At 37.9% G+C, this 21,988-nt stretch overlaps 1 protein-coding gene across 2 annotated transcripts in view; it reads right to left on the reverse strand.

Annotated features, from left to right (window-relative positions):
* Positions 1-13,449, reverse strand: part of arl8 (ADP-ribosylation factor-like 8) — a 21,623-nt gene extending 8,174 nt beyond the window's left edge. For both annotated transcript variants that reach the window (XM_016280028.1, XM_016280027.1), the window contains exons 1-5: positions 12,939-13,449; positions 9,984-10,044; positions 9,445-9,592; positions 6,599-6,682; positions 6,336-6,487 (exon numbers count right to left, since the gene is read on the reverse strand). In XM_016280028.1, the coding sequence (XP_016135514.1) occupies positions 6,336-6,487; positions 6,599-6,682; positions 9,445-9,592; positions 9,984-10,044; positions 12,939-12,984 (491 nt within the window). In that variant the 5' untranslated portion in view covers positions 12,985-13,449. The remainder of the gene's footprint in view (positions 1-6,335; positions 6,488-6,598; positions 6,683-9,444; positions 9,593-9,983; positions 10,045-12,938) is intronic.
* Positions 13,450-21,988: the final 8,539 nt, after the last annotated feature.

Raw genomic sequence — 21,988 nt, forward strand, 5'->3', positions numbered from 1 at the left:
CACCACCATCTAGTGGATTGTAAAGAAATTGATTTTATTATTCTACCAAATAGTTTAATAAAAGATCGATACTTGGCGTCCGTGTATCGATACAGTATTAGGAATGAGAATGTGACGTAACGCCGCGTTGAGTTCTGGGAAACTGCTTTGTTTATCCGCCATACTTGCAGGATAGCGCTGCCGTTCCGCTGTTGAGTTTAGGGCAGTATTTGATTGTTTGTCGTGATTGTGAAAAATGTCACCGGTGTATGTCCTTCATACTGCATCGATAATTGCAATAGTAACTCTTTATCCTGAGAATGAGAAGTAACCATGGGAACGGATAGCGTATCCTGCTAATATGGCGGCGCCTTCCCGAAATGCAATGCGGAGTGAAAAGATCGTGACGTAACTCCTCATTCTCTATCGCCGCGGAAAATACCGCGATACTATGCTGAAACGATATTCCCCCCCACCCCTAATAATCAACAGTAGCAACAAGGTCGCACCTGTTGAGGCTCACGCAGCCTGTCTGTGAGAGAATCTTGTGGAGATATTAAAACAAATTAACACAACTGCACACAGAAGAAACATAAAAATGTAACTTAGTTTTTTTATATTTATAACATACAGACGAGTTAATTAACGACGCGACCAAGAGAGTGAAGTTTTCCCTGAAAACCAGGACTGCAAATTTTTATACAAGAGTTAAAACGAGTAGTTAATATACATTTTAGTTCAATATTTGAATTTGAATTTATTGAAAGGATATATTGTCAACGTTTTTGCTTGATTTGGTTAATGAAATAGTTCCAAACAAAGATCACAGCAGAACAGTCGCGCATCTCTGAGCAACACACAGCGGTGTTACTTACTGAATGATTCGTGTTTTTGAATTTTGAATCATTTGAGTCAATGATTCAGTGGTCCATTCATAAAGACAGGCACTTGCTTCATTCTTGAATGAATCAGCCATCTGAACGAATCGTTTGAAGCCATGTTTCAATGTAGAGGTCTGCATTCCCGTGGCTCTCCCGCAGGAACCGCGAGACCCGACCAGATTTTTTGCGCCGCGGTATTAAAGGGGTCATATGACGTTGCTAAAAAAGAACATTATTTTGTGTATTTGGTGTAATGAAATGTGTTTATGCGGTTTAAGGATAAAAAAAAAACATTCTGTACATTATTGTCTCTCCTCTATGCCCCGCCTTTCTGAAACGCCTCGATTTTTACAAAGCTCATCGGTCTAAAAAGCTATCTAGTGCGTTGTGATTGGCCAAATTCCTCAAGCGTGTGACGGAAATGTTACGTCCCTTACCATACTGTGATGCCGTGTCCCGGCGCGATGAGACAAAACCAATAAAACCCATTATAAACGAGGCATTTGTTGCATCCAGTGGGGACATAATTACGGATTATAATTACTTACACTGTCTTTTTATGCGGTGTACTGCGTAAACATAAAACCATGTCTGCATTTGTGATCCAATGAAGAATGAATGGTTGTTTAACTTAAAGGCAAAAACAAAACAAAAGAGAAGCATTTATCCTGAGAATGAGAAGTAACCATGGGAACGGATAGCGTATCCTGCTAATATGGCGGCGCCTTCCCGAAATGCAATGCGGAGTGAAAAGATCGTGACGTAACTCCTCATTCTCTATCGCCGCGGAAAATACCGCGATACTATGCTGAAACGATATTCCCCCCCACCCCTAATAATCAACAGTAGCAACAAGGTCGCACCTGTTGAGGCTCACGCAGCCTGTCTGTGAGAGAATCTTGTGGAGATATTAAAACAAATTAACACAACTGCACACAGAAGAAACATAAAAATGTAACTTAGTTTTTTTATATTTATAACATACAGACGAGTTAATTAACGACGCGACCAAGAGAGTGAAGTTTTCCCTGAAAACCAGGACTGCAAATTTTTATACAAGAGTTAAAACGAGTAGTTAATATACATTTTAGTTCAATATTTGAATTTGAATTTATTGAAAGGATATATTGTCAACGTTTTTGCTTGATTTGGTTAATGAAATAGTTCCAAACAAAGATCACAGCAGAACAGTCGCGCATCTCTGAGCAACACACAGCGGTGTTACTTACTGAATGATTCGTGTTTTTGAATTTTGAATCATTTGAGTCAATGATTCAGTGGTCCATTCATAAAGACAGGCACTTGCTTCATTCTTGAATGAATCAGCCATCTGAACGAATCGTTTGAAGCCATGTTTCAATGTAGAGGTCTGCATTCCCGTGGCTCTCCCGCAGGAACCGCGAGACCCGACCAGATTTTTTGCGCCGCGGTATTAAAGGGGTCATATGACGTTGCTAAAAAAGAACATTATTTTGTGTATTTGGTGTAATGAAATGTGTTTATGCGGTTTAAGGATAAAAAAAAAACATTCTGTACATTATTGTCTCTCCTCTATGCCCCGCCTTTCTGAAACGCCTCGATTTTTACAAAGCTCATCGGTCTAAAAAGCTATCTAGTGCGTTGTGATTGGCCAAATTCCTCAAGCGTGTGACGGAAATGTTACGTCCCTTACCATACTGTGATGCCGTGTCCCGGCGCGATGAGACAAAACCAATAAAACCCATTATAAACGAGGCATTTGTTGCATCCAGTGGGGACATAATTATGGATTATAATTACTTACACTGTCTTTTTATGCGGTGTACTGCGTAAACATAAAACCATGTCTGCATTTGTGATCAGAGAAATGACAAACAACAAGCGCTACTCTACACTGCTCAAAACTCGCATATGAATCATCAGTGGCAAATCCTTTAAGTATGAAAACATACTTACAGGCTGTGAGTCAGCATTATTTGTCAGCATCACAGACTGTATAGGGTCAGCATGCGTGCCGAAGGGGACACAGGGGAACTGAATTCACCGGAACACCGGCATTGTTGTCTACTCTACCAGGATCAGGAAACAGTCCTCCATTAAATGCGCTGCACACATCTGAATATTTGGTTTGAACTGTTCCGGAGCAGTGTTGTAAATACAACTTAATTTCATTCTGTCATGAAAACAAATTCCTCGTATGTGTAAACATACCTGGCAATAAAAACTCATTCTTCTTCTTCTTCCTCTTAATCACTGATTTCTAGTTGTGTCCTCTTTTGGAAGGCCAAACAAAGTATTTTCGCTTTCGCGACGAAACACACAGCGTCTCCACGATATGGCGGCGGCGGCAACAATACTACAGCGAGAATCAAAGTTACGCCTTCTTTCTTTGCGTGAACATTTGGGCGGCGTTATGAAAATCTTCCCACATCGTGACGTAGACATGTGGGGGCATGTTTAAACGAGGTGTTTTAGGAGGGCGTGGTCGAGTCTTAACTTTTATAAAGAATATCTCTTTGGGTTTGAGACTTTAGTCTTTGCAACTTCAGGAATCTTATCTATTCACGAACAGCTTGTAACGATCCAAAGAGAAAAGAAAACTTGAAATCGCATCATATGACCTTTCAATTCCCGAATAAAACGCGGTAGCGGTCGGTAACTCTGGTGTAATTTCAACGGGAGCGGGCGGTCTAACAATATCCCGTTCCCGACGTCCATTCAGAACAGCATATCTGCGCTTTATTCTTATTGACCACCGGTACAGCCTGCATTTGGGCTGTTATGCACGCGCTACGATGCTCAGAGCAGGCTATTTTTGTACAACCTACAATTTGTTTTTCTCTGCGACACTTTTTTCCTATTGTGTTGTCATTGTTAAATGAATTGTATCCTGACAACACGAATAAAAATAAGAAATACAATTTTTGTATAACATTTTTATTTTCTCTGACACTTGTTTCCTACCGTGATGCAATAAATATTAAACGAATTGTGTGTCTTAAGATAATTCATATAAATTAAATTCAATGTCAATTAATTCAAGACTCTTGACAAGACAAATAAAATAACATACAATTTTGTGCAGACTACACTTTTATTTGTTAGCCTATCTCTCTTTCAGTAGCAGAAATTTAAATGTGAGATTCTGGAAACGAGATCTAAATTTAGCGGGAACAGTCGGGTCAGGAAGAAAACTATTCTAAGTGGACAGCGGGTGAACAAAGAGTGAATAGCGGGAGCGGGTGGGTGCGGAATATAATAGGGCCTTTCGCACCGCAGGAACCTTTTCATAGTACCAGAACTAATTGTGGAACTACCCACTTTTTGGCGTTTTTGCACCGCCGGAACTGGGTGCGATTTTAGTATCGGACTGCCTTTTTCGAGAACCAAATTAGCTCCTACTCCGGAGCAGGGTCTAACCAGCACAACTGGTACTAATCGTGACGTAAGTAGACATTGATTGGCAAAATGCATATTAAAACTCCCTCACCCGCCATGATTTAAAACGCCGTGTAAACATACTGTAAACATTGTGTCAACTTATTTTGCAAGTATGGAGAACAGCGAGAGATGGACGGACGCTGAAGTGCAGGCACTTGTAGCAAATGTAGCACTGCCAGTTGTCGTTGGAGATTCTTAGTCCTCCTTTCCGTTCTTTCAATCCCTTTTCGTCGACTTTCCATGTCCATTATTGTGAAACCCGCGAGACACAACAAAAACACAGCGTCCTCCATCCTCCTGTTGTTAATGTTGTTCTTCTTTGTTTCGGTTGTTGAACGTCACGCACAAATGACGTCGCTGTTGACCGGCTTACGTCACTTCTTAGTACACACTCTCGGTGCGAATGCAACCCTTTAAATGGTACTGGGAAATAGTTCGCACAAAATCGTCCCAGTATTTTAGTATTGTACATTTAGTTCTGGAAATAAAGCGGTGCGAAAGGCCCTATTCTTGCGGGAGCGGGACTAAAAAAATAGTCCTGCGCAGACCTCTACTTCAATGACTCATTAAGACACCTACTGCTGCCACCTACAGGCGGTTTATTTTCATAGTAGCTTATCTTTGCATTTTTTCCAACATTTCATATTTTTAGGCTATATTTAAAAAAAAAACTATTTTAAATTAATTTTGCATTTTTGTATGCAGTATTAAGTCATATAAAATGTAATTTCCCAACAACAAAATTGTGGCGAGTGAAAATGCTGAGCAGCTAGTAAATTTGGAAAACCACTAGCCACAGTGGCTGGTGAGCAAAAAAGTTAATGTCAAGCCCTGATGGTCAAAATTCTACACCAATACCTATAAAAAGCTAAATTAATAGTCTTAAAAGCTACAACACAGCATCATGGCATTATAATGTACAGTATGAAAAAAAAAATCAATAGAGTTTCTATAATTTCATTTAACAAGGTTATTAAATGATTCATGTTTTAAGCACATTCTAAGTAGAACAAACAAGGCTACTTGGATGATCTCATGTCAGAGTACATTCTTTTCAAAAGTACTGTTTTTTTTTAATGGTTAAAACATTTTTAATTTAACTGTCTGACCCTTTTTGGATTATTGTGTTTAACCCGGGCTCATTGGAAAAGCATGCCTGTGGTGACATTTCTTCAAAATAATATTTGCTTCTTGCATGTTTCATAACATGTCCAACGAGTGGGGCTAAAAGTGTCAGCATTATCCAAAACAGATTCATGTAAATCTGGCAACTTTTATTATGTTGGTTGCTGTACATCAGGGGTCTCAAACTCAATTCCTAGAGGGCCGTAGCCCTGCAGAGTTTAGCTCCAACCCTAATTAAACACACCTGATCCAGCTAATCAGGTCCTTTAGACTTATTTGAAAACTACATGGTATGCGTGTTGGAGCAGGGTTGAAAATAAACTCTGTAGGACTGCGGCCCACCAGGAACTGAGTTTGACACCCTGCTGTACATATTGTGGAAGCTCAGAAATGAGATGTCCAAAATGCGAGTGCTAATAAAAGATTAATACCCTATCGCGTTCGAAAATAACGTACCACCAACACTAAACCTCAACAATAGTGTCAACAAAACCAAACATGAGATAAAAACACTGTACCAGGTGAGCTACCAAGCAAGTTTACTTTGTCGGAAAAGCCATACGTATGGAGCTGATTATGCGAAGCAAACATCAAAATGTCTTCTGAGGTCTTAATATAGTACTATGGAACTGTATGAAAATAAGTATTTATTAATCTATAATCTGCCCCGTAATCATAATTTGTGTGAAAAGTAATAAAGTTGTTGGTGTTTTACTGTCACTGTGTTCATTCCAGTGTTCACTTCAGCTGGAAACTGCAGTGAATTAAATGTTTAAGTACATTTTAGAGCTTTGCACAAATGTAGATAGGGGCACATTTTTCCAATGAGCCTGGGTTGATTGTACATTTTGCAATCATTAATCTATTACACAACGTACAGCAACTACAGGCTAGTAGAGTTAATCCCTGTGTCTGTACTGCAGGTCTTACCCTTCTCCAGTGAGCGCACAGCAGGACTGGATGTGCCAGGGATGATCCTTGATGGAGCTGAGGGTCAGGTATTTGGAAATCTCTGCTGCAGACATACAACCCTTCATGTCCTGCTTATTTGCAAAGATCAACACTGCAGCTTTGCGCAGATCCTGAGAGAATTAAGATAGAAAACAACAACTGAAAAACAGACTCAAAATGTCACTTTTTTTGAGATGGGATTTATATCCATGCTCCGTTTGCTGTAAATGTTAAAGCATTACCTCGTGTGCTAGCATCCTGTAGAGCTCTTCTTTAGAAATGGCTAGTCTTTCTCTGTCAGTACTGTCCACTACCAGTATTATGAACTACGAGAGAAAATGCACACATGAAGCTTTATTATCAGATGTCAGGCAGCATACTATTGCACTTGCATTCAGGGGTGATTTCTAAGTTTAGCAAGGCCACAGAGTTGTTTGTTGCTCAGCGTGCATGTCCTTGGCAGACAACATGTATCTATGGTCTCAAGAACAAGAGCTCCTAAATAGAGCTTGACAGCAGGGGTATACCACAAATCTCATACGCACACTTTCTGAATGAAAGGCAGGGGTCTCGCCATTCAAACCTCTTTGTATAATCCTGAACTTTGAACTCTGAATCAGACACTAGCTGCAAAGATCTGGCGGAGTTACCGCTGTGCACAACTGTTGTTCAAACTATTGTTCACAGCAGACTGAACACACAGCTGTTACTCAGAAACCATCTCAACTTACTTCCTTTAAAAATGCTATTATTATAGTATGTGGTGTTTGTTACTGGTACTAAAAATATCAATTTAAATATGTCTGTGGGAGGACATTCTTGACAAAAATTGGTTTAATTTGATACTGAAAACAAGAAGTGTAAAAACAAAGAAACTTATTGTTTTGTTGATGTTAAGAATGCAAAAACTCCAAGACTTCTCCAACAGAATAAGTCGGTCCAAACAGAGAGTTGCAGAGTTGGTTGCACCTCAATGGTTATTTGATGTGGAAATAACACATTGTTGAAGATGTGGCAGAGAACATTCACTACCGTTCAAAAGTTTGTGTCAGTAAGATATTATTGAAAGCAATTAATACTCAGAGCCCGTATTTATCAAACTTCTCAAAGTGCCATTTTAGACTTAAGTGCTGAGAATTCGTGAAATTTACTCCTACTTTCAAACTTTAGTATAAAAGCAAGTTATCAAATTTCTTAAAGCTAAGAATCACTCTTACTCTCCCAGTTATTTAAGACAGCTCGAGAGGTCTCTCAAGTGGTTAGGAGTTGCCAGTAGGGGCTTATGATGGCACTGAGGAGACAGAGATGTGCGCAAACCTTTCAGGAGAGGAGAATGTTTTTGAAATGTTTGACGACGAACAGTTAATCAAACAGCATCATTTGGACAGGGCAGACATCATCTTTGTCAGCGACTTGGTGAGGGACAATGTCGTGCCGCAACAGCTAAATGTCTGTCTACACTGGACAAGACAAAGTGACCGTTGCAAATCCTTTGAACTTTGTGTTAGTACGTCAGAAATAGAACGAGGCAGCAGTCGGGGATTTGTTGTGTCGCGCCACGCCATTCACCGATTATAATTTGTTCTATAGTATTTTGTCACACCATGCCACGCCACCGCTCGCATCCGGTATAGACATGATGTAACTTTACGCAGCAATGCATTTTCAGTGGAATTTAAAGCTGTGATGACGCTTCACAGGTCAGTTAACAGCACACCGGTTTAAAATGTGTAATTATGACATGGTGGAAAACGTGTTTCTTTCATTTCCAATGTGTATATCATAATATATTCTGTTGAAAATTCTTTATTGTGAAATGTGTGTTAATATAAACTTCTTAGGAATTTAACCATTCAATGTGAATTTATCTACAATGAATGTGTTATTGGCAATGAATCGCCTGAGATTTTGAACACGATTTTGTGTAGCTTGTCAGTGATCTACGGTTCTGTGTAGTAAATGCCGCTCCTTCTGAAAGCACGTGCTGGAGATTTACTACTAATCACCAGAAGCGGCTTTACTGACGAGATTCGCATGAAAATCGCATTCGATTTTTTGCCCAGCCCTACTAGCTAGTCATCCAAAATCACGTTTGTTGCACAGCAAAGTGTTGTGAATCATCTAAGACAGACACTTAAGATTTAGTCCTACACTTCACTTAAATTACGACTGAGATGCTTGATAACTAACTTTTAAGCGCAGCTTTAAGCCAAGAAATTGTTTTACTCTTAAGTCAATTCTTAGCAGTGTTCTTGTGACTAATTCTTAGAGGCTTGATAAATATGGGCCAAGGAATGCATAAAATTCATAAGCCAGTACAGGCACTTATGTTACAAAAAATTTCTATTTCAAATAAATGCTTTTCTTTTTAACTTTCTATTCATCAAAGAATCCTGACAAAAATGTATCATGGTTTTCCACAAAATTATTCAGCAGCACAACTGTTTTCAACATTGAGAATAATATATCTTTTTTAAAGTTTCTCCTGCAGCAAACCAGCATATTATATTTTAGACTGATTTCTCACAGGAATCCCAAACTTTTGAACGGCAGCGTACAAACCAAAATCATTTTCTCTTCTATTTTTTTATTATTATCTATAAAGCGGAATTCAAATAATGTGTTTTGTAAAAAGTGCTGTACAAATCAAATTTAACTATGCCGTCATGCTCATATACAGATTCAAATCATGTTCCCAACCCATCACATCTTTCGCCAAAGACTGCCTGTCCACTTTATGAGGTCTCTGTGAACACAAATACAGGCCTAAAACAAAATGCAGAAAATACATCCTTGGTTTGTTTATTGTAAACAGGGACCTATACATTTGTATTCTCTCTTTCAACTGGTGGTCACATTTACAATGTACAGGGTGTTTGTGGTTGAATTCTGTTAACAGAAAATCACTTCATATGCTTCCATTTCACACATAAAAAAATAAAATAAAAATCAATCAATGTAATCCCCTTATTTCTAAAGGTCCTCTCCAAATGAATTGAGAAGTGTGTGAAGTTTTCAATTCTGTTAATACAATAATCTCTTATCAAACAGGTTAATTCTCCAGCAGTGCAGTGTGTAAGTGCATTACCTCAGTGTTGGAGTAGTATGTGTTCCAAGAGGAGCGGAGACTCTCCTGACCACCAATATCCCACATCAGAAAGTGGGTTTTCTTCACCACTATTTCCTCCACATTGCTGCCAATTGTAGGAGACGTGTGCACCACTTCATTCATTAAACTGCACACACAAGAAAAAAGAAAAAGGTTCAGATGAAAATCTACACTGATGCAGTCTATATTTCACATTAATTACCAACACTGAAACCTCCTTTACCTAATCAGTACAGTGCCTCTATCTATTGTTTTACATTGCTGTATATACACCGCACATAACATTGCATAATCAATAAATTGTAATGTTTAGTGTGTATTGTATATTCAGGCAATTGTCTCATGTCCTAAAACCGTAACTAGATAGGATAGAACAATTTTAACTGGCCCAGGTGTGTGGCAATAAAGAGACTATTCTATTCTAATGTATGAAACAGACTCTTTACTAAAAAAAAAATAATAATAATAAAAACAAGAGCAATAAATAGTCTAAAGAAAATAAAATATCCATTACTCACAACTGATAAAGTATAGTGGTTTTCCCAGCGTTGTCCAGCCCCACAATAATCACCTTGTGTTCTACAAAATAGAAAAAAAAATACATTTAACTGATTATGAGAAAGGTCAAACCAATAATATACAATCAAACATCAAATAAAAAACAATCAATTAATCTCAGTAAATAAGGATAGGAATATATGTGAATGCCAATAAAACATTAAAATAATGGAATCTATTTTTTTATTTACATGAAATACACAGAGACAATTTTATGCCTCAGTGGGTTCGTCACATTTGCTGTGCTTTTTTCTTTCATTCAGAGCTAGTTTGTTTCTATTGACCTCCCAGTTCTATTAACTGGAAGACAATTGGTCCAACAATCCCATACAAATGCACAGCTCTGCCACACGGGATGCACGCTTGCATAACAGAAGATGATGTGATTAGATAAACTAGTGATCCGTCCTTTATCAGAGCAGTGTGAGGAAAATCTGACAGCCTGTGTATGTATGTAAGAGAGAAAAGAGAGCGCATTTTCCACCTTTGAACTCCGATGTGAAGTACAGGAAGCAGGACTGGATAACTCATGATATCTCTGACAGCTCCACAAAGACACAAAATATTTCACAGCTATTACTTCCTCAATGACCGACCCCTATTTTACTTCTGTATGCCTCCAGCAAAAATGTCACAGGAAAAAATTTAAGCCAAAAAGAGACACGGTTTCTCAAGACTACAGTTAACGCCCCCCACAGCTTTTGGTGGAACTTTTCAAAACAAACACAAGGACAAATTTAACCTGACTCTAATTAATATAAGACTACTAGAGCTACTGCTCTAAGTTTTAGCCAAAGGACAAAAGATATGAACATGATTTGCATAATCATCTTCATATCTTAAATAGCTATATTTAACTATTTTACTATACGTTCTTAAACTACACGGCCAACTATTTACATTATATATTGCAAGAATTTCCATTTTTGTGAATGACTGCATGAATGTTTGTGTTTTAGAGAGCAACACTCAGTCTAATGAAGTGACTGGTCCTCTTCAGGACAGTAATCCAGGGAATTAGGAAAGAGAATGAGATTACAAATCCAACAGGCAGAATTCCTTCTGTGTCTAGAAAAGTAGGCCAAAGAGTTATCCTACTTTTTCCTGGGAGCTCCTTTTGGACCTAGAGAAAGACTCTGCATTTAGCCCAGAGGACTGGCTAGATCATTATTTGTAATAAATGCATCTAGCACACACAAGAAAACCATATTTCAACAACAGTTAACCTTGAATGAATGCAAATAGGTTGGTGTCAGAAATGATTAAAAGTGCACGATCAACAATGTCCATTCTGATGTTAAAGCAACATCTGTCTGACATTATACCAATCTGGACTTGGTTAGGAATGTTTGTCATGGGACGAAACTGCTAAAAAATGCAAAAACAGTTAAGCAGGAAATACCATTCTGTTGTTTGCACTTTGTCAATGCTCATATTCAATTATAAAAATATGCATTCAGGTTAAAATGCGGTTAGAAGAGTGACTTTTGGACACAATGTAGTCCTCTAAAGTTAAAAACTCTGCAGTTCCCGTGCACATGTCCATCATTGTGTCCTAAAGGCCTGGATCTCTCTGGGCAGGCTGAACTGACTGCTGAAACTGACAAACAATGGGAGAGGAAAGCGTTTCCTCGCGCTGCTTTTGTTTGCCAGGTGGTCGTGGCGTCAGTTTCTCTACACAAAAGCATTTTCAATTCAAATCAGTTCCTTTTATTGTCACTGCACAAGTTGAAGCCTCTAGACCTACATCATGAGAGACACATCTGTCACAGCAGCAGTGAAGACATACAAACATATGTCAGAGAATAAAACCTATGAGAACAAATCAGATCTGATAAATCATACACAAACACATGAAACACCTAAGAGCTGGAGAACAGTTTTACTTCAGGACAGTTGTAGGCAGCAACATTGAGTTCAGGGCAAGAGACTACAGACAAAACCATTGTTTTTTCATAGACTGGTCAATTTGAGATTTTGGGCTAATATGCTTCCATAACATGTCTTCTTTCAGACAAGTGGAAAGAAAACACACAATCAATATTTTACAGGTTTTTGCAGATGGATTTATATATGGTGAAGTTTTTTTTTTCCCTGATTTATGGCGTGATAAAAAGGGATATTTAAAATGCCCTGAAATGTATATTTCATTAGAAAACACATATTTTAGAAAACATGTAATACAAACAACAGTCTCAATGTACCGTGATGAATTATTTGACAGTGTGTGTATGGTGGATGTATGGTGTGTCCTAGTTAGGCCTACCTTTTTTCTTTTCTTTTTTTTTAACCCTATTCACCTGTGGTGCCTTGCCTAACAAAAACCTGACACATTTTGGGCATCATATGAATGTGCCTACATTATATTACCATGTTTTCAACATGGTACCAAAGTAGTACTGTGAGGCATCACATAAATACATTAGAAATAGTCATGTACATTAGAAAGTACCAGATAACATTACTTTACCAAAGTACAGCAGTACTTCTCATTTTGGTTGCTACCTAACTTACAGTCTTCAGAAAGCACATGATCAATTCAACAAGTGGCCAATACTCAGTTAGCAGATCATTTGAAATGACCCATATGCTACCTTTACCACACTAATATCGAACTGTTAGATAAGATCTGTTTGACCTACGGACTGACTAATATGTTACCCGACTAACAAACCGTTACAATTACGAGGTGAAAACACGATCCTGTCTGGTTTAAACTATACGTGAAGTAAACGTGTCAGTGCGAGGCTGTGGTTTTCATGGGTTAACATAAACATTAGCTCAACGCAGCGGATTTAAACGAGCTCACTAGCATCAACGTTAACGTTAGCTCGCTCAGTTCCGCTGGATATCAGCCCGAGGCGGACAACAGTCAAAAACACCCATTACAAAACAGCCAGAACACAATCTCTTACCTTGATTACAAAAGAAACTCCATAGTTTGGCGAAAATTAGACCCATTTCTCCTGGAGGATGAGAGACCGTATCCGCTGAGTTTAGCGGAGAGGCCTACAGCAGCTGTCCGTGAAGCCGTTATTTCTTCTCAAACCCCATGCGGCTACGGTAACTCACTCAGCAGTACATGTGTGTGTCTGTCCACGGTTTTTTACAGTCTATGGTTCACACAGGTAAGCGGCTCAGAGCACTTCTTCTTTTGTGTGGTCAGATCATCAAGTGTGCGGCGGATACATCTCTCTCCAAACACAAGCCTCTTCACTTCCCACAGCGCTCTGACCTCATCCACATATTCTCATGGACAAAACACGCACATCACACACTCCCTTTGTCTGGTTACATACGTGTAAGTGCTCGGGTAGAGCTCAAGGGAGCAAACTTGAGGCACACAGAATTCACAGCGGCGCTCGTGTGTGCTGCTCCTGGATAAATAATAAGAGCTCACTTTCTCGTGCTGTGTACACACACACACACACACACACACACCATTCCCCATCAGTGTCAGGTTACACGAGTGAGGATCATGACTTGACATATCCAGCCCACAAGTGTCACATCCATACAATGTGTTAGAAAGTTTATATTTAAAAAAAGAAATCTTGAAATTCAGTGTTGAACTGAATGTATTGAATACCTGAAAACGATTAAAACACACAATAATTATAATTTTCTGTTCAAATTGACATGGACAAAGCAGTCAGATAGATAGAAACGGTCCAAAAATCACACATGGATGACAATATGGTTACTCGTAGTAGTCTTTCATCAATGTTGCCTGAACAAGTTCCTTCCTGCCTGCAGCAGAGTTTATTTGCACATGGTTTGAACTCTCTGAGATAAAGGGAAATTGAGCCTTTTGTGAGTATTGTGTCTACTAAGAATGCAGTAAGAAACTAGATAAACTAAATAATCAAAACATCTACAGATTTGGCATATTATTGAACTCTGTCAGATAGCAGAATGTTTCAAATTAGTGACTGGTATAATCCTATAAACACTTTTCCTTTACCACATTCATCAGAAATCTGAACACTTAAAGGAATATTCCAGGTTACATACTTCAGTACAAATCAGAATCTTTAATACTCAACCAGCATTTATATACAGCCAGTATATATACAGACCATAGTTACTATGTGATCCAGAATGTTCTTTTAACAAGAGTAGAAGTTATGCATTGAGAAACGAAGTGCAGGACTTTAAATTCATATGTTACCTTGTAGTTTTAGTAAAAATTATCTGCAAAGAAAGAAACAATTGCAGTCTGGATATCAGCAACTTAGTAAAGAGCCAAACAATCCATGAACAATGGCAACAAGAGCCCTTAATGTTGCAAATGAATAATGAACACTTGGAAATTTTGGCATATAAAAATCAATTCTTTAAGAATTTGAGCTTTGTATTTAATCCATTACAAAGGCAAAATCTCTCACTCAGCTTTTCACTAGTTCCATGCGACTCTTCACTAGCCGGGTTTTCATCCTTGAAAGCTGCGAATTTAACTTATGCGCAAAACTGGAATATCGCACAAAACATTTGCGAACAAGCACCGTTTCCGTCCAACGAGTCAAAGAGAACAAAATCACCACTTTCTGATAAACGGGCACTATACATCACTAAGAAAAGTAGGAGAAGCTACTAAATATAATAATTTTCCTGTATAATAAATTGCTTGCACCTCAGAACTCACTTTCTGATAAACGGGCACTATACATCACTAAGAAAAGTAGGAGAAGCTACTGAATATAATAATTTTCCTGTATAATAAATTGCTTGCACCTCAGAACGAGCAGACGAAACAAACACAATGAATGCGGTTATTGCTTTCGGAGGTGGATGCTGCTGTTTGGGAACGCAGTCGTTTAACAGTTCTGGGAGGCAATTATACAGAAATACTTTGATGACAGACTTTGCTCGGGCATTTCCGAATGACCATATAACAACATTTCAGATGCTGTGGACGATCGGTCCTCTGGTTAGTCAGGATTTGCCGACCCATAGCGCAAAGTCACATGACTTTTTTATGCGCTTGGAGGAATTTATTCGCAAAATGCATTTCCATCTCCCATTATTCGCATTAACCCTTTTTCGCACAAGTCAAAAACCACCTCAAGCGAGCGTAAAAACTTTTTTGCGAATTAAGGCATTTTTATTCGAAATTCATCTCTCGATTCTGATTCGATACTTCAAAATGCGCATAAAAGCCGGGTGATGGAAACCCAGCTACTGTACCTTCCCTTTACTGACATTTAGCCAGTCACCAGGGTCACTGGCAATCTTGGAGATAAATGGAGAAACCTGCAGATTATTTTATATTTTCTTGGCAAAGAAAGGGACAGATGGTGTGCTGAAGATGTACCATTTTATCACATTCTTGAAGAATGCGGAAAAATATCACACTTAATGTGAGAATGCAGTGCTGAAATCACACAACACATCTAGCACATCTTTATCTGTCCTTATACAATAAACTGATAAAGTATTTTACTAAATAGAAAAATATCCCAAATAGGAATGACTTTCACTACACTGACATGGAACAAAGTTTGAGACAAACAAGCAAAAATGTAACAGTGAGACTTGGATAACAATTTTCTATATTATTCACACAATGGAGTCCATTCAGTAAATCACTGATAAACTGTTATGTTTATAAATGGATTTCGATGTAGCTAAAATAAACTTGATAGAATGTCAGAAGGTTGCTCTCAGATGAACATATAAAACATATGAAGGCTTTTATTAGTGCACTGGTGAGGCTTTTATAAAGGTCAAGGCAACTGCAGGCTTAAGTGTGTATTTTCAGGTAATTTGCAGAGCTCTGTGAGCTGCAGGAATGAGTCAGAGCTCTGACAATAATGATGTATTCCACATTTATCCACTGCCAAGTTGTTTACTGGCAAGGCCTCTCAAAAAGGTCAAAACATATGCATAATACTTATACATGATGACCCTGTGTTTCCAGAATTCACTCAAAACATTTAATGTATCGATTGTGTACTACAGGATGTATATTAAATATTGTACAGAGGGAGAATCAAACGCTTTCAGAGATTATGAATAATATCAAGGATGTTAAAAAATAAGCTCAAACGCTTATTTTATATTTCTATTTTATTTTGTTATTGCTTTGATGTTGATGCCAGACGTTAGGTTGATTTGTATTAGTTATCTATTTTAGTTTTAGTTACAGTTGTAGTAATGTTGTAATTTTATTATTATTATTATTTTATGTCTATATAGGCTTTTTTTTAAGTTTTACTTTTATTTATTTTGAGTTATTTCAGTACTTCAACATACAAAATGTAAATGAAATAATATATATATATATTTAATGTATTTATATATATATATGTACATGTATATGTATATGTGTGGTTTCTGTACATACACATATGTAGTTGTTTTTTGCTGTTTGGCTTAGTGTTATGTTAGAATCCTTATTATACTCATACCTTTTGTTCTTTTAATATTTTTGAATTGTTTTTAGCTTTATTATTTTTTTGTTTTCATTTAAATGTTTTAGTTTTGAAATGTTGTTGTATGCATTTGTCATTTTTATTTAATTTCTTTTATTTTCTTAAAAGCTTTTAGCTTTTCGTTTTAATTACTTTTTCTTATTTGTGTATGTTTGAATTGTTTATAGCTTTATTTTTTTGTTTTCATTTAAATGTTTTAGTTTTGAAATATTGTATGCATTTGTCATTTTATTTCATTTGTTTTATTTTCTTAAATGTGTGTGTATATATATATAGTATTTACATAGTTTTAGCTTTTAGTTTTAATGACTTTTTCTTATGTGTAAGTCGCTTTGGATAAAAGCGTCTGCTAAATGACTCAAAGTAAAGTAAAAGTAAGTAAAAAAGGTGACGCACAGGCATTTGAGCCTCTGAGTAGACTAGAGTGAAAGCTGTGTAAACACCAAAAGAAATAAACAAACAGTGGTAAGCACTATAATTAATGATACATTTTTAATAATGAAGTGTGTTCTGTAGAGTTTACATGTAGTAGGCTAAATCATGACATGATCGTAGCCTTTAATTTTTCATTATTTTCACTTGAGTTTAGTGGTAGCCTAGTTTTTAAAGCAACACACGTGATATTAATACACAATGCAACTCGTCATTTTGGACAATATGAACAACTTTGGACTTTTCACCAGTGTTTTTCATAATTCACAAACTCCATCGACCCCCATGATATGTTTTTATACAGCCACGAGATGGCAGTGATGAGAAAGATATGAGAAGAACACCTCCTCCAGACCGCTTCATGAACATTGATTTAGGGTGATCATACGTGCCATTTTCCCAGGACGCGTCCTGGCCAGGATTTGTTTTGGCTTTGTTTTCCTGTTTTCATGCTTGCTGAAGGTAATGATCGAAAAGTAGTTTGACAAATAACATGCAAGCATTGTACATAATGGACCAATCATGGTGTGTGAGAAGGTGGGATCTACGGTCAAAGCGATGCAACTACGCGTACATATTATTAGGTGTTCGACTTAAAAGCAGTGCGGCTCAGACCGATCAGTGTTTGACATCAAAGTACCTCGAGAGCGTTTCGAAAGCATAACCGTCTGTATGGTACTTTGATGTCATACACCGATCGGTCTGCACACGCAAACAAAGCCAAAACCTAGATATTTTAGGCAATATAGAAATCCTGGCCAGGACGCATCCTGGGAAAATGGCACGCATGCTACATTGATTTATCTCAGCAACTTTCCTTATTCTGGGTCTGCGTAATAATTACCGTATTTGAACTCTTTTCTTTTGTTTAAGTGGTTATTTAAAAAAACTTTCCAATTGCTACTGTCCTGTTGCTTAGTTCTACATTATCAGCTAGCCGTGTTTTTTTTTAGCCTACTGCTATGAAAGGCTGTTTAAACCACGTGACACTTTTCACGGATAAACATGATATGCGAAGGATCAACTTTTTAAAACATGTTTTTGATGCTGTAGGCCTTAAAGGGAACTGGTTTGTAATCTGAGAAGCGTTCCCTTTAGAATGGTCATTATTTTGTCCATTAGAGGATTTTTTACATTAGACTTATGACTGCTAATCCAATAAGACATTTAGAGTTTAATGGTACAATCTCTGCTGACCATGGCAACGGTCACCTGTGTGTGTATATATATATATATTATATATATATTATACTGTAGCTGCCAAATATTTATAGATATACAGTGCCTTGCGAAAGTATTCAGGGGTTTTGATTAAGGCTATCTCTATATTTTGGAGCATTGAGCTTTTCTTCTGCTCTGACAAGTCCTTCAGTCCCTGCCACTGAAAAATGCTACCAGCACACTTTACTTTTGGGATGTACTCTGCAGGTGATTTGCAGAGCTGGTTTCCTTCAAACATGATGCTTAGAATTGAGGTTCATCAGACCAGAGAATCTTGTTTCTCAGAGTCTGAGGGTCCTTGCTTTTTTGCAAATTCCAAGTGTTTTCATGTGTCTTCACTGAGGAGAGGTTTGAGTCTGGCCACACTGGCATAAAGCACAGATTGGTGAAGTGTTGCAGCATTCTGTAGGAAAAGGAAAGGACGTGACATGTGGCCAAGTATGGTGTCACATACTTGGAATTTGTGCTCTGCATTTAACCCATCCAAGTGCACACACACACAGCAGTGAGTAGTGAACACACACACACACACACACACACACACACACACACACACACACACACACACACACACACACACACACACACACCCAGAGCAGTGGGCAGCCAATGCTGCGGCACCCAGGGAGCAGTTGGGGGTTCAGCGCCTTGCTCGAGGGTCTCACCTCAGTCGTGGTATTGAAGGTGAAGAGAGCGCTGGTTATTCACTCCCCCAACCGACAATCCCTGGCGGACCTGAGACTCGAACCCACGACCTTCAGGTTACAAGTCCGACTCTATCCATTAGGCCACAGCTGCCTGTAGGGTTCTCCTATCTCCACATATGATCATGGAGCTCAACTAGAGTGACCATCAGCTTCTTGGTCACCACTCTAACCAAAGCCCTTCTCCGTCAATTGCTCAGTTTGGCTAGGAGGCCAGCTCTAGGAAGAGTCCTGGTTGTTCCAAACATCTTCCATTATGGATAATGGAGGCTACGTGCTTCTGTGAACCTTCAATGCAGCAGAATTTTCCCCAGATGTGTGGTTTGATGCAATCCTGTCTCTGAGCTCTACAGGACGTTTTTTGACCAGCTTGGTCTTTGCTCTAATATGAATTTTCAGCTGTTAGACTTTTTATTAAGACATGTGTGCCTTTCCAAATCATACCCATTCAACTGAATTTGTCACAGGTTAGCTTCACTCAAAGTGTGGTAACATTTACAAGCAAAATGAATGCTCCTGAGCTAAATTTCAACTGTCCCAGATAAAAAAGCAATTTAAAGCAGTTTAACATAAGGCTGCAGCATAACAATACATGAAAAAAGAAAAAGCACTGTATATAGGGGGAAAGGCCGACTCTCAGTGGTGTGAATAGTCAGAGTCCCTGCAGAGGTGGAGAATGAACACATTAGCTCTATCAGACACCTCAAGATCCATCATTCTTAAAAGTCACCTCCAATCAAATGCTGATGGTAGATTGATGCTTGATATTCAGGGATTTATGTGTCATTTTTTCTGCACCTATTGAGAAATCTTACATAATATCTTACATAATAGCTATTTCTCTCCTTGCAGAGACCATAGCCCATTATACAGCAAACTCAAATTAGAGACCAAGAAGGTGCTGACTCTTAACATAGAAAAAGAGCAGAGTGGTTGTTGTTTTTTCTTTTGAAAAGCTAGTCAGTATGATTGTAAAAACGCTGACTGAAAAATTAGCTTGAATATGAGTGGGGATGAAATGTTAAAAGAGATTCACTAATGCTTTCTATCAGGATGTCCATCCATACTAATTACACATTACATGCTGACATATGTATCTATAATATAAAAACAATATCTATGCATAATTATAAGCAGCTACCCAAAATAAATACACATTAAGTAGTGTTGCACACTAAAGATTCTTTATTTTTATAATTGATTCCATGAAGAACATCCACATAAACTTTCTATTCCACAAAAATGCTCTTTAGATTTTAAAATGTTCTTCACACTAAGACACTGTTCACTGAAAGTTTTTTTGGGCAATGAAAAATGGCTCATCTATGGGAGCACTGCAAAAACACCCTTTTGGAAACTTTATTTTTAAGAGTGTGGTAAAGCTACTTTGAAACTGTAGCCTGCCAAGCTAAAATATCCATTTTAATATGCATATGTATGTATGTATTTTAATATGTATGTATATTATTTAGGCAAGTTGCTTTTAATTACATTATTGTTGTTGATATTATGAAATGGACTATGACTTGTTGGAGAAGTATTTTGTTACTGGTACTTGTATTTCACTTAAGGCTAGACTACGTGACTAAAAATATAAAACTTACAGTATGATACTATGTCATGCTACTTTAAAAAGATTGCATTTATTTGTTACTGGCCTGCATGGATATTAAGTATGTTATAGTATTAGTCCGTATTTAAGCATGCAATTACTCACTACTGTAAAATGTGACCTAACATTCAATGTGACTGGGTAATTTTGGGTTATTATGGTTTGATGGCTTTAACTGTCTAGAGAGTTTTTTTTTCATACATTATTCAGTAATTGATGACTCAAGAGTCACTCGTCTCATCCTCTAAATAGGCCACAAAGGCACCTGTTGCATGTGCTGTAGGATCATTCAAAGCATTTGAAGGACACTGGAACACAAGCACACTTGCTTTTATGTTGACCTTATGCCTATTCATAAGCATGCAATAACAAAACTGCTATGTTGTGACTGCAGATGTAAACTTCAATCAAGCCTTTAATAGTCATATGAGGGTAAAGCTTGTACAATGAGAATGAAACATAATGGAAAGCAAAACCTCTTGCAGGAGGAAGATAAAGGACTGACTAAATGAGAAAAAAAGTGAAGTATGGAGCAGTAGGAGAGAACCTATATGACTAACATTCAGTAGGTTCAGCACAAGCCCTCTTGTGATTCACCACCCCATTTCTCTACAACCACTCGCCACCCTTGCAGGTGCAATTACCCTACACCTCCATTTCCCCAGAACCATGCTTGCCTATAGCTACAGCCCCTAAAAGCAAGTCCTTCAACCCACATACTGTAGCTGCCAATCTCCCAACACCTCCTCCATAAGCACCAGCAGTGCTGACATCCTCCAAGCCAAACATACCGACCTCAGTGGTGTAGTTATCTGCAGGTTACCAAAAGTTGAGGCAGAGTAGAGGACTTTTGTGGAGTGGTAAGTGAAACACCTACAAATCAATGCCATAAACAACTGAACTTGTGTGGATTCAAGAGGAAAAGCATTCAAACTATCCCTTGACTATAATGAGAATGATGTACATTTGCATTTGGTCCTTTAGCAGATGCTTTTATCTAAAGTGACTAACAAATGAGGAACATCACAAGCAATTGGGAACATTTCCCAATTGCTTGTCACATGACACACCGCAGCCACGAATTCAAACACTGTATGACAGATGGATCGCTTTTATTTCGTTTTTCCTTGTTTATTCAAAATATTCACACACTTGCTTCCCATGTCATCAACTACCTGATATTCCGATTCACAAATACATGTAAGTGAGTGTGTTGTGTCGTTTAAAAACCGTCATAAATGAGCTTGATCGTGATCTATAATGTGAGACGAGCGCCGCCATGTTTGTTCACGCTGCAGCATGTGAATTCATCAATTTCTCCCAAAACACATGCAAGTGACTGGTGAACTGGGAGAAGAATTGAGTAAACTTTATAGTTACTTACCCTATGTGTATCTGATATCAATTAAATACATTGGCAAATTATATTTGAATGGATTTTTATTGCTGCTTCCATAGACATCCGTGTGTATTTTACAAACTCTAAATGTATTGTTTTACTAGTACTTATGTGTATTTAAATGTCTGAAAATAAACATTATGTGGTTAAAAACACTGCAATT

Source organism: Sinocyclocheilus grahami, unplaced genomic scaffold (genome assembly GCF_001515645.1).
Source record: "Sinocyclocheilus grahami isolate Dianchi unplaced genomic scaffold, SAMN03320097.WGS_v1.1 scaffold136.1, whole genome shotgun sequence".
NCBI lineage: Eukaryota > Metazoa > Chordata > Actinopteri > Cypriniformes > Cyprinidae > Sinocyclocheilus > Sinocyclocheilus grahami.